Source organism: Acanthaster planci, linkage group LG08, assembly GCF_054643075.1.
Source record: "Acanthaster planci isolate LZ-2023a linkage group LG08, COTS_SCS, whole genome shotgun sequence".
In the NCBI taxonomy this organism is placed as follows: domain Eukaryota; kingdom Metazoa; phylum Echinodermata; class Asteroidea; order Valvatida; family Acanthasteridae; genus Acanthaster; species Acanthaster planci.
This window is the reverse complement of record NC_141784.1, coordinates 16,008,111-16,021,723: the sequence shown is the minus strand read 5'-3', so window position 1 is coordinate 16,021,723 and position 13,613 is coordinate 16,008,111. Positions and strand designations below refer to the sequence as shown.

The 13,613-nt window shown below is 45.1% G+C and overlaps 1 protein-coding gene and 1 long non-coding RNA gene across 5 annotated transcripts in view; one reads left to right on the top strand and one right to left on the bottom strand.

Annotated features, from left to right (window-relative positions):
- The window catches only part of LOC110979996 (ubiquitin carboxyl-terminal hydrolase 8-like), a 148,445-nt gene that overhangs the window by 17,024 nt on the left and 117,808 nt on the right, over positions 1-13,613 (bottom strand). For all 4 annotated transcript variants that reach the window (XM_087140218.1, XM_087140217.1, XM_087140216.1 and 1 more), the window contains exon 18: positions 1,616-1,701. In XM_087140218.1, coding sequence (XP_086996344.1) covers positions 1,616-1,701 — 86 coding nt within the window. The remainder of the gene's footprint in view (positions 1-1,615; positions 1,702-13,613) is intronic.
- LOC147798427 (uncharacterized) lies at positions 5,493-6,579 on the top strand. The gene is made up of 2 exons (XR_015426190.1): positions 5,493-5,624; positions 6,030-6,579. It is a non-coding gene; the product is annotated as an uncharacterized LOC147798427 (long non-coding RNA).

The following is a 13,613-nucleotide window of genomic DNA, read 5'->3' as shown; positions in this document are numbered from 1 at the left end:
ATCCAAATGCAGACAAATTACAGCTGCAGTTGAACTGGAGGCTCTGTATAAGGCCGAGAAGGAATGTTGGTCTGTGGAAATCAAGAAGCTCAGAAGTGCCACTGTTGAAGTGGTTTAAGTGGAACGGCCAGACCAGCTGAATTTGGAGCTAACTTGTTTGCCACAGGCCAAAGATGGGCCAAAGTCAAAGCGTGATACTATGTGGATCACAACCCTGACATGAATTAATTCAGTGGCCTAATGACCACAAGAAATCTAAGCTCCAATACCTTGCATATGAAACAATAATATCAGGCCTCGAATTTCATTTTTTTCAGGGCACTGCCATTTGGCATTGGTGGACTGGCTGAAATAAAGGGCAGTAGTGCCAAATGTGAGGACATTAATGCAATCCCGATTTTTTTTAACATTGCATGAAAATGATTCAGGTCTAAGAAAAAGTAGGATACGCATTATACCTGAACATGTCCATAATAAGTGCAGCAGCCAAGTGTTGAAAGGCTTTGGCCTGTTTTGACTGCAGCCATTCTTTCCTCAGCATTTTGCGTACCACAAAAACTGGCCAGGCCAGTGATTTTGCAAACAACGTACGTGAGAATTAATCGGGGTAGTTCCGATCAACCATACCGATGTCGTGCATGTATAGTTTGGATCGCGTGCAGTGTGTAGCACTAAACTGCAAACATTACATTGCGGTGTTAGTTAAAATACTGCCCCGACCATACAATTGTCCCATGTGTACGAAAAACGTGGAGCTCTCGATATACCGATAATGCGTACATGTTGATGAGCACTTGTTCTAGACTGACATTATTGCATGGTACATTAAAATACTTGGCTTGGGCATACGCTGTTATGTTAAGTCATTAGATAGGCTGGTGGGTGTCGCCTGTGCCGTGCTTTGCTTGCAATTATGCAGTGTGCATGGAGCGGGCCGGGCTACCGGTGCGCGGCGGGCTGAGTGTGCGATATTCCCACATACACACAGTGCACGCACGCCATGCTTTTATGCATGCATGCCATGCATTTGGGTGGCATGGCACGGTGTTCCGGCAGAATGAGAGCAATCAAGGGACGATGTGTATGCTGCTTTCCATGCCGCTTTCCATGTGCCTCGCTGAACAGGGGCAGTTGATATGCCCGTGTAGGGCACTACGGCCAATAGAAAAAAAGGGCACTGCCATCTTGGCGGTGAAACACGATCACTTTTCGGAGGCACCACAGCCAAATGGGAAGGCAACGACGGCCATGGCCGTTGTGAAATTCGAGGCCTGTAATGTGTTTTGAAAAGTTTGTAATGCTTTCATTCATTTTCTTTACCTGTTTGAATGATTTGGCCAGGGAAAGGAAGGGTGTTGTAACAGGTACACGAAATTCGCTCTTTGCACTGTGACCCTGCCACCATTGGCATACAGAGCCTCGAACTGGCAGTTTGTACAATTGTGTCAGAATTGCTTTGTCCATCACATGGTATAAGAACTGAAGCAGCATGCGCAAAATTACATAAGGAACATAACTGGAATCACTGAACCGGCTACATTTATTGTGTAAAGCTGCCAGACTGAGGCTCTGCATGCCTATGGCGGCAGCGTGCAAAGAGCGAGTAGCTTCCTACCTTGATGTTATTTTGAGATGCCTCATATACTTCATGATCATCAAACTTATACCAGCTGTTGTTCACATTCAGGCAGCAAGCTGTATCTGTTAAATAGTAAATCAAACAAACAAAATAGTAATTAAACTTTCACTGAGTTTACCCACACAAGCACTCCAGTTTTAAAGGAGCATTTACACAAGCTGAAATTTTCACATGTAGATCAAGTTTAACCACGCAATTTAGCTCCTTTTCAGCTTCTACGTGATTTACAACAAGGCAGTGAAAGTGCTGGATTCCACTTTGCGGCTCAATTACATCTACTGCCTTACAGCGCGTTCCCACTTGAATTGGGAAAAGGTGGATCTTGATCCAGCATTTTGGTGTGATCGTTATCTTACCGCAACAAAACCGCAAGTCGCGTTCCCACTAGCGCTTGATCCACCTTTTCGGATGGAAATGTCGAGCCCGAAAGGTCATTGAGTTTGGTATTGCACATGTGCTAGCTTGCTGAGTGCGCTCTCTGTGGCAGTGTGGCGTGCTGGGACGGCATGCCTGTGACCCTGCAGTGTTTTGGGTGCGGAGTTCTACTGACATGACGACCTTGAATCGCACAGAATGTTCAGCCTAGTGCATTGTCTCTTCAAACTTTGCTTCCATTTTTGATACTCTGTCACATGCTGCGGGCTATACGCTAACATGATGATGATTATTATTATATTGTTTTATTGTCAAATGTTTTTCACTTTTGTGAGCCTGAAATTGTTAAAAAACAAAAAAAATATCATAATCAAAAGCACAAACACATACAATGTACATTAACCACTTCGGACCGGGGCATTATTCAACGTTGACGATGCTGGGCCGGCATGACTATCATTTTTTCCGTTTTCAAAATCCTTCAACAATTCATCATTCCATTTAACAGTCGTTTATAGCCGCACGGAGTAATCTTCAGGCACTACTCTAAGTTGACAGGTGACCTTCATTGACGCCCGAATATTTCAGCCAGGCCTGCAGCCTTGTAAACAGAGCCCAGATTGTGCGGTGTTATACAGCTGTCTTTTGTTCACGAACCTGGCTAAGTGCACTGCTGACCTCTTTTCAATTGGGGCCAGATTAGCATGCAGCGGTGCTGTGTGGCTCATCGCTGCGGTGGTGGAGAGCTTTTGTCCCCGGTGGTAATCCGCTTGCTCTAAATACCCCAAACCGTGGTATACGGTTTCAAAATAACGCTGGATTATCACCACTTTTGAGAGTGAAAAATGCCGGTCATGCCCAGCAGCCTGGTCTTTTGTTCGGAGTACGGTCTTTTGTTACAGGGCCCTGTTTCCTTTGTCCGAGTTAGGAGACCCCGGCCACACATATAAACCATACGGCTCCGATCCCGGAGTCCCCGGCTGGTAGTGGTTAAAATGTTCAACAATTCAGACAGATATACAACATAAATTAAAATCTAAAACAGATGACGAAAAGGGCCAAGGTGTGACATAATGGTAAGCAATATAATTTGTGAACCCCTCCCCAAAAAACAGCATTTGAGCTTTTATACATTCTTAAAAGCTATTGCTAAGGATGTGAGCCCCTGTGGGATAAAAACCTAATAATGTGCCATTAGAACCAGACTTTATTAAATAATAGTGGGTTTTTTGACTGTATGAGCTGGAAATGATCGTGAGCCAGATGCAACTTGTCCTCTTCTTTACACTGGGCTCTCTTCTTGACCAGAAAGTGATACAATTCTTCAAGTACTGGAAGTTGACACCTAATGATCTTACTTGCAGTGTAAATGATCTTGCTGGGACACTTCCTATCATTGACTGTAGCACTGCCCCACCAGACAATGATTGACTGTGACTAATACCATGAAAATTGTGACACAACAGCATTGTATATTGACGCTACAGAGGAAGTCTGACTGATTCTGGTTGACTGTAATGTTTTTCTACCCAGGGGACCGGTGTTCAGTGCTGATGACAGCTTCCTCTCTCAGTAAGCTGGCACTCCATATCAGCAGGATTGGTGCCACTGCAGGTCACACACTTTGCCATACGGCATTCTGATACTGGTTTCATCACCATTCCAAATTCTCAGTGGGCCTGATGCTGATCTCACTTTTATCATGAACTGAATTTTTGTTTCACGTTTGGCAGGCCAACTTTGTTTATTTCTGTCATTGTGGTCAACTGGCTCTACCAATGCTGCTGGTCAGGCAAGACTTTAAGTCAATTTATGATCGCATAAGTTTCATTTTGGTGTGAAAATGCGGTCAAAAAATCCTGGCTTGTGTGACATATTAACATTCCATGAAGTTGAATAATTGGACCTTTTTTTGATGTATTGAGATTGTAAATGATTGGAATTCACCGTTTCCGAATCTCAAAACCTTGTTTTGACTGATTTTTTTGGGTCTGACCATCAATATATAACAATACAGAGGTTTCACAGCACCCCTAATACAGAAACGTGAACCGATATGTCATCACTTTTTGAGCTTTTGTGACTTGTATCCGTAGTGCGCATGTTTTGCGTACACATGAACAATGGATACAGCGGGCCATACACGTAAGTGGAAAAACAGTTACCAGTTTTGCTTTTTTTGTCAGATGTTACAATAGAAGATTAAATTAATTATCAGAAAATATTGTTCTTGGTGTAATTCTCCATAAGTATGAATTGACTGTGTGAAGTTTACCTCTGAATCACTCTCAAAATAAAGGCCTGAATTGTACTTGGCATGCTTGGGTCGCATCAAGAGTCGAGTGCACGCTTTTTTATTTACACACACATAGGCCCTAGATCTAGCTGCAATAAGCACATATGCACACATGCTGGCCATGAACATGGTAGTCCTACATAAATGGGCATATAGCGGTAGAAATCAGACAACTGTGGACACATAAACCAATGATTTCAAAAATTCTCTATTCTACTTTTAATAATAATAATAGTGCATGTATATTGCACAGAAACGTGCTAATGCGCTTTTAACTAATACCGGGCTTAGGCAACACGTTATGCTAATTTTAGACTTATGCTAAGACTTGTCACCTACTTTGGCTAGTAACAGTAAGCAGCTAGATATCTGACCTTAGTCTCTATATGCCCTACATTGTATGTAGTGGCTTAGTCTAAGCATGGGGTGGGAAGAAACAATTTAATGTACGCATTTCAGTTCCGGAAATTTTCTTATAAAGGGATCAGCAGGTAGTGCTGTTCAAATGTGGTCAGGGTTTCTTCAGCCTATATTGCTGAATGGATAATATGTACAATAAAACAATGTGAGGCAACTGAAACAAAACACAACAGGCCAGCCTGGTAGGTACTGCCACATAAATTGACTCAAGGTAAGCAAGTCAACACGTTTCTACCCTGCCCTTTATATTGCTCTTCTGAAGGAAGTCATTGCACTAAAACATGGCAAAACAGTCATCCCGAGAGGCTGCAAAGATCACATGAAAACTCTGATAAAAGCCCATCTGAGGGCTGAAATGCAGTTTTTGAAAGCATACATGTTTGTATCCTGTGATACTTTTTAAACACCTCTTTATGATAAGCTGCTTGAATCAATAATTTAGAAAGGAAATACTGTTTTTAACTGATAACTATTCTAGTTCTCCCTAAGTCACTGAGCAGTTTGCAGCAGTCAATATTATTACATGTACTTATTAATTTTGGAAAGAGGTGAGTTGCTATGATGGAGCTTGGCATTCACATCTTCACCAGCAGCTCACTCATCCCACAGGTTTACCAAGCAAGCCATCTATTGTGTTCACACTTCCTATGATCATCCACTTTAACTAGTTTCTCCTGGAGAAAATGGGACCTACAGCAGTCCGGAGTAATACGTGCAACAGGTCTGGTAGAGAGGAGGACTACAATGAACGGGGCACCCTGCTGACAGAAGTAGAGGAATTGCTCCTTGAGTCCAGTAGGATGAAGGAGAAAAGGAAGATGATGAGGGCGGTAGAGGAGGAGGAGCAGGGAAAGGACATAAGAGAGGCAGCCATGTCAACCCTTAAAAGGCCAGGTAAACATGCCCAAATCAAAAATAAAATGTATACATCACTGTAGAAGCTGAAAAGAATTTAAAACAAAATTGCAATGTTGATAAGCAGACACTGCACAAACGTCCCATGTACCTGCGAAAGTTGCAACACTCGCATTCTCTTAATGGACACCACATGCCTTCAATATTATTTGTTCAATAACTTTTGGGCCATATGATGTAAATCATAGTTTCTTGGAATTTGGAACCAGACGCAACATTAAGCTATTTTACTGTAGAAGTATATGTATCTGGTTTGAACTTGTCTTTCTTCTACGGCATGTATCTGTGCACACATTCACAGCAGTGTATAAAATTTATTAGTTCACTTCATGTCCAGCTTGTGTGTTTACGTACGTACATGTGCATGTATATTCTTTGTTTCAGGGTACAACATCGAAGATGGTACAGAGCAACATCCCAAGAAATCTGTAGCTCAAGCTAGTTTTACTGAGTATTTGAAACTAGTGAAAGACACAAATGCAAGAGAAGCGGAACTAAAACTCAAGCAGTTTCACCTGGAGTGTGATAGGTATGGACTAGAAAAGCGCGAAAGGGAGCTAAGGATGCAATGAGATATTGCCACATTAGAGGTAATAAAAAACTGATTGTGAATCAAAATAATGGATCATCCACTTGTGTGTCCAAGAGTTTGAATATGTAAGGCTCCCATTCAGATTTATTTCAGGCAAGTCTAAATGTTTGACGTACACCCTACGTGAGCGAGAGGCGAGTAAAAGTATCATTCTTTTGGCTTAGGCCCAGGCATAGCCTCGGCCTAGAACCTACGTTCAAACCCAGCTAGGCCTACCTGAAGTAACTCAGGCAATGACCATTAGAGATATTATCCAGGTGAGATCTTGGAGTGTCAGAATCAAATGTTGTCTCCCAGGCCACTAAGTGAGTAAATCACTACAAATTGCAAAACAAAAGTCGATATGTGCACAAACGGATACTATTATAGTATCTGTATCCATATCGCTACGAAACCTCTCAAATATTAAGAATGAACCCAATCGCACTTACAGTTCTCCAGTTAAGAGAAAAAGTGTACATTTAAGATGACATCATGTGATCTTCAATGGTGTAATTGTGCTGTCACCTTAATTTTCACCTTTAGTGTAATTCGACAACCACGATTAGAAACCATTACTGTGGTGGCACAACACTCATGGAAAGGTGATATTCACATGTTACATGCCTCTCCCACCAACAGGGAGTGTCATGATTTGCCAAATGTAAGTGTGCAAGGACACTTAACATATGTGTTTATTTTTTGACCAACATACACATACATACAGGTGGAGAGTGAACAATGACTTGTGTGGTTGATTGTGCATACACGTGTACACATGCACATGTATGTGTATGTGGTTGCTCAGTGACTGTAGTTACTTTACTGCTCAACATAACATTGTCTATTAGACAAATTCTCTGTGTTGCATTGTTGAAGAGGTAACACCAAATTTAAAGGTAAATTTGCCAACCATTAATACTACACAAAGCCATGGAAAAATGCATTTTTGAGGGCCATAATTGGTTGCTATTGACCACTTCAAGCCAGGGGCTCCTGTACCGAAGCCATAGGCCTTATATTCGTGGCCGGGGTCTCCGAAATCAGAACGTTACTAAAAAAAAAAAGTTGCTGGGCATTTCTTAAAAAGTTTGGCGCTGTCAGTTAAAAAGTTTAGGCCATCACTGGAGGTAAATAAATGGGTCTGAGGCAATAATGGGTTGCTGGGGCCGGAGAATTGGGACTTTATTTTATAGCCGGGGTGACCGAACTTATAAAAGCCTGCTGAGAGCTGCCGGGCTCTGCCAATCAATCCCAGTATTCTTTCAGCGCAGAGCGCTGACATTAGCGAAGGTAATCCATGTATTGTTCACGCTGCCGGGCGCTCGTAGAGGATTATCGCTGCACTGCACTGAAGATAAAGCGCGGGCTCATTATGCACCTGTGCCCCATGAATGACCCGGCCCGGGTGCTGCTGGCCCTTGCCACATTGACTGACAGGGCTTGGCCCTCACTGCTTGAGAATAAAATCGCCGTGCAGTGGCTACATGTGTTCAAATTGGGTATCGTGTTATCAGAGCACAGACAACATGGCTGAAGTTATATCCGGAGAGTCCAGTTCTTCCAGTGAAAGAGTTTTATCTCAGTTCAGACGAAGGTTCTTCGTCTTCTTCATCACCGCCGTCACCTGCTCAAGTACAGTCAAGTACAGAAATTGACAGTGATGTACCCTTGGCGGTATATGCCAAGCGCAAGAGACAGTCCCGTTCACAGACCGCCGAGTCGACCAGCAGCAGTGCCGCACCGTTCCAACAATACACCCCTGAAGTACGGCTTCACCGGTAATTGTGGTGCCGTCGATCCCGGCCTGCATCGCAGCTCAACCTGCAGTGAAGCCGTTGAACTGTTTTTTGACGTTCACTACAACAAGATAGTGCAAGAGACCAACCGGTATACCGTGCAGAGGCCCGCTACGACATCGGCGCACATGCGATCATGGACTGATCTGAACACTAGAGAACTGAAGGCCTTTCTGGGCCTTTGCATAATGACGGGAATTACGAAGCACCCCACCCTTCATAGCTTCTGGCCCACAGACCCACTATTGAAGATGAGCGTATTCCCGTCCGTCATGCCCTTAGATCGCTTCCTTGCCATCCTGCAGTACCTGCACTTCAACTATAACACTGCCATGCCGGAGGACTGCACCAACCGCCTCTTCAAAGTGCGCCCAGTCTTCTATTATCTTGCTCACGTTCCTCGACGGGACATTTCTGTTGACGACTCTCTGTTGAAGTTTTACGGGCCTCTTCGCTTCGCTACCTACAACCCCAGAAAGAGGCCCGCTTCGGCATCAAGATGTGCAAGTTGTGCCAGAGGACTGGAGGTGCCGCCGGGTACTGCTACAACTTCAAAATCTACACCGGCCAAAGTAAAGGAGACCTTCCAGCAACTACACAAGTGGTGATAGACCTGGTGAACGACCTTAGTGGCAAGGGCTACAACCTTGCCCTCGACCAGGCCTTCAGCAGTCCCGATTTATTTTGACAACTTCACAACCAGAAGTTCAACGTCGTCGACACCATCATGGCGAACAGAAAAGGGATGCTGAAAGACCTGCAGTCTGTCAAGCTGAAGTGAGGCGAAACAGCGTTGTGGTCGGCCGACCTGGGCATCAGCGGTTCTCTCCTGGCCATGGTGTGGCGAGACAAGCGCATTATCCGTATGCTCTCCAACATGCATACGGCAGACATCCGTGGCTCCGGCAAGCAAAATAGGATGGGGCAGGAAAAGCAGAAACCGACCTGTGTCATCGAATACAACGCCCTGATGGGGGGCGTTGACAAGAGCGACCAACTAGCGGCAAATCATCGAGCTTCTCGTAAGTCCCTCAAGTGGTACAAGAAGCTCTTCTTCTACCTGCTCGACTTGACGCTGATGAACAGCTACGCAGTGTACCTGGCCGTTGGTCACCGCCTCTCCTTCCTCGACTACCGCTTGAGTCTTGTCCGTGAGCTGCTGTTCAACGAGCCCTTGCCCGAGTACCGCCCTAAGCACGATACTCCACCAGTCACCAACTCCCGCTTTGTCAGCCGACACTTACCCATGGACTTTGAAAGGACCAGCTATGGCGACATCCGCTACCGGCGGTGTGTCCTCTGCGCTTCCCCTGGTAAGCGAAAGAAGACACACTTCAAGTGCGACACGTGCCACCAGCCCCTCAGCATTGCCCCCTGCTTCAATGAGTACCCTACTGTCCACTATTTGATACTTTGAACATTTACTTTCATGGACATTTTCATGGACATTATATTTTGTGTTTTTCATGACTTGATGCCCCACGTATCTGGTGTAAAACAATATGTCATCAAACAGCTGTCATTAAGTCCATAGTTCAAAATTGAACATACACCTAGTATATGCATGGCCCAATGGAACATACACTTCAGATGGCACAGTGCTTTTACCAGCACGCAACGGGCCAGAATCAAATTCGTGTCTGTCGGACCTCTACCCTCCTTGCTTCAGTAGTTACACTACACACTGATTCCTTTCACTGGAACAAATCTGCCACAAAATGACAATACACGCTCACACACTTTCCCTGCCACATGGTTGGCATTTTCCCAGAGGCCCAAAACAGTGTAACTCCATTACACAATTTACATGTACAAAGGATATGGCAGTTACCGATGCAGCTCTTACCTCTATGTATCATGTTGCCAGCATTACCAGCGGATGACAATTGTTTTTGTTAGTGGCGCACTGTGTGTATGAACAATATAACAAGCCCAACACCTTGAACAATGGATGCAGATATTTACTCTAGTTTTCAATGGACACTTTCAGCTTGTAGCTGTTGGGATTGATTTTTTAGCAATTTTAATGAACTAAAGGTCTTTCCATTATAGGCATAAATCCTCCGCCAGAGAAATGTGGGTGAGGTCTGCTATTGAATACCTACCCCAAACAGTTGCTAAATATGCAAATTCCTTTGCGTCTGATTCAATTCGCTTAATCGTTTTATCCACTGTAGTGCGCCCTCATGTCCCATGACGCATAGCGGAAAGGTCCCCATGTTCATCCTTCCTTCTGGTATTAAAACTGTCCGAGCCAAAAGTGGGGAAGGATGGGAGGGAGCCAACTATTTAGGGTAGGTATTCAATAACAGACCGTCGAAATTTATTGCAGACTCACCACATAATGGAGTTGTTATGTCGTTCTAGTGGTGGGCTGCACTTGCACACTTGCAGTTGTGCATTCTCTGCTGAGGCGAAAAGATCGATGTTCGGTTTCTTTATTTCGGCGAAGATCTGTTCGACTACACTGGCGTGCAATGCCCACTCTGTGGGACGTACCTTTCCCAGAGAGAGCATCTGCTGTGGCGTTGTCGACACCAGGAGTATGGAGGTGCCTGGAGGTGGATGCCATAATCCTGGGCCCAAAGGAATATCGTCAGGAGGCATAGGCAGGGAGAATGTGTGCCTCCCTGATGATGTATGACACCACTGTGGAGTTGTTCTAGCGGACAAGGACTTGTTTGCCCGTAATGCTCGGGTGGAAAGCATTCAGTGCATTGAATACGGCCCGAAGTTCCAGTATATTGATGTGATTCCCTTGGAGCTGGAGGTCCCATGTTCCCGATGCTTGAAGCAGTGGTAGGGAGGCTCCCCAGCCCAGATGAGAAGCATCCGATGTTATGGTTATTTCTGGGTTCACCTTGGGGAAGGGAACTCCGAAAGTGCTCCTTCACTAACCACCACTGAAGATGGGGGCGGATGAAGTCTGATATGGGGACCTGGAGATTGATTGAGTCCCATTTGGGCCTGTAGAGCACTAAGAGATAAAGTTGCAGTGGGCGCATGTACAGCCTACAGAGGGGAATGAGGCCTACCATGCTGGCCATCAAGACTAGGAGATGGAGCCAGGTCAGAGCAGACCGCTCGGTAGAAAAGACTTTCACGCAGTCGAGAAGATTGTCGAAGCGTTCGGTCATCGGTAGGATTATACCTTGTTGAAGGTCGATAGATGCCCCTAGATATGTCGGGTATTGAGTTGGGGCGAGATTTGACTTCTCATAGTTGATGATGAAGCCTAACCGATCGTTGAACAATCTGCAAATGATCAGCCTGTCGTCCAAGTACTGGAAGAGCATGACGTCCCGCTTTCGAATGGGAGCAGCAACAATCTTTGCGACCCTCGAGAACACTCTTGGTGAAGTGGAGAGGCCGAAGGGGAGAGCTGTGAATTCGGAGAGGTCCCCCTTGTACAGGAAGCGTAGGTATTCATAGCTTTGAGGCTGAATTGGAATGTGGAGGTTGGCATCTTTCAAGTCTATGGAGGGGGAACATGTAGAGGTTGGGTGACCATCCAAAGGGTCTCCATGCGGAATTTCTTCGGGCGGATAAAGCGGTTTAGAGGTTGCCAGCTTTTGAGTTCTTTCTTTGGAGTGAGGAAGAATATTGAGATGAAGCCTTTGTTTGCTTGAGATTCGGAAACCTGGCAGAGAGAGTCTTGTCTCAGACTCCAGTGCCTGTCATTTGTTTTTGTAGGAACTGGAGTCGGACGGGGGATAGGTACAGATGGAGTGGTGCTCGCGAATTCGAGGGCATATCCATAGCGAATGGTTGCGAGCACCCAGCTGTCCGATGTGACTTTCTTCCAAGACCCTGCGAAGAGTTAAAGCATCTAAAACATTGGACCTACGTGCAGAAGGGGCTAGAATGGAGATCCGAACGAACTGCTTGAAGATAGAGTTGACGCTCTCATCGAGCGCTCGAAGTGCAACAGCTGCTAGGTCAGGGATAACTGGTGAATCTTCGTCACACGCTTGGGCCAAATACTCAGGGAGGAGTGCCGTAAACGCGGTGCAGCGAAGGCCATGACATGAGGCTTTGTTGAATTTAGCAAGAGTAGACTCGACAAAACACATGTCCTTGTCTTTAAATGGAGACTTTCCTGTAGGTTTGTGAGCGTCAGAAGAAAGTTTATCTTTAGCCTCCACTGGAATCTCAGGGACAGAGAGGAAATTATCAAAGTCCTCCCTGGCAAACTGGAAATAAGGCCCTGGGTGGGTATGGACGCCATTGTTTAGCACCGGCGAGAACTTTAAACATCTCGATGCATGAGCGGTCAAGGAAAAATTGGTGTTGATGCCTTCAACCTAGCCGGATGGCGCTTGAAGGAAGCATGTGAAGAGGCCTCAGCTGTTGACTGATTGGAAGGCAGGCCTAATGTGTGGATCATATTCTTCTGAAGAAGACGGACCTGTGCCTCAGGAGGGTTAAGGTTGCCTGCAGAGGAGATATCCTCATCTTCAGAGGGTGTGTCCCGCTCCATCTGCAATTGATCCGAGGAAGGAGGAACATCATCATGTCTTGTTGGGTGGCCAGAGGCCGGAGCAGGATGTGAGTTGTAGTCTGCGCCGGAACCTGGATAAGTCAAAGGGGCGAAACCATCACATGAAGATCGGATCACCGATGAATGCAGGTTAGGGATGCGGATCCGGACCCGCATGCAGATGTGGATCCGGCTGCGGATGTGGATCCAGATCACTGTTGTCACGGACGCGGGTGGTGATGAGCCAGCAAGGCCCGGTATTGTCTCTGCAGGTAGCGCAACGGGGGACAGCGTTGTGTTATCCCGTGGAGTGTCAGCCCCGTCACAGCCGGGTGCCCCGATTGAAAGGGTGTCACACACACAAAAAGAAAAATATACCACCAAAACAAGAAAAGATACACATAAACTCAGAAATATAGAATGTACGTTTATTACAATACGTTACGGTTTGATCAGAATGTCACAAAGGTGTATAGCGATGCGGAAACTCGATAAACTCGAAATGTCAAAAAGGACGAACATGGCGACTATTCTGCTATGCGCCATGGGACATGAGGGCGCACTATGGTTGATCAGAAGATTTAGCGAATTGAATCAGACGCAAAGGAATTTGCGTATTTAGCGACTGTTTGGGGTAGGTTGAAAGCAGAAGACAGTCATTGTATCTATCAAATTTTCAAGCGATTCCTGTAAACTTTGCTAAAGCCATCTATTCAAACTAAATTTTTGAATTTTTTCAACCTGTCTCCATAGGGCATGACGTCACGGGTAAATGTTTTGAGGAATAAATTTGTGTTGAAGACTAACAAGGATGAAAGTAAGATCATATCTATTATCAATTTTAAATAATTAAACAATTCTGCTTTTGGGTTAGTTTCAACCGGAAGCAAAGGTCAAGCGAGTTTATGCACAGGAGAACCCAAAAAAAAAAGAAGCAAGCTGCAGGAAGTCACGGTTGATTTTATGTGGATTTTTGAAGATTTAGCATAAATAAACTTTAAGCACTTGTAATTTGACACCTGATGATGTCATCGCAATGTTATTCTTCCAGTATATATTTGGTGTCCTTGGCTTTGCTTTGTGTAACTTTGATGAAGGTGCAATGTTGCAACGTGGCC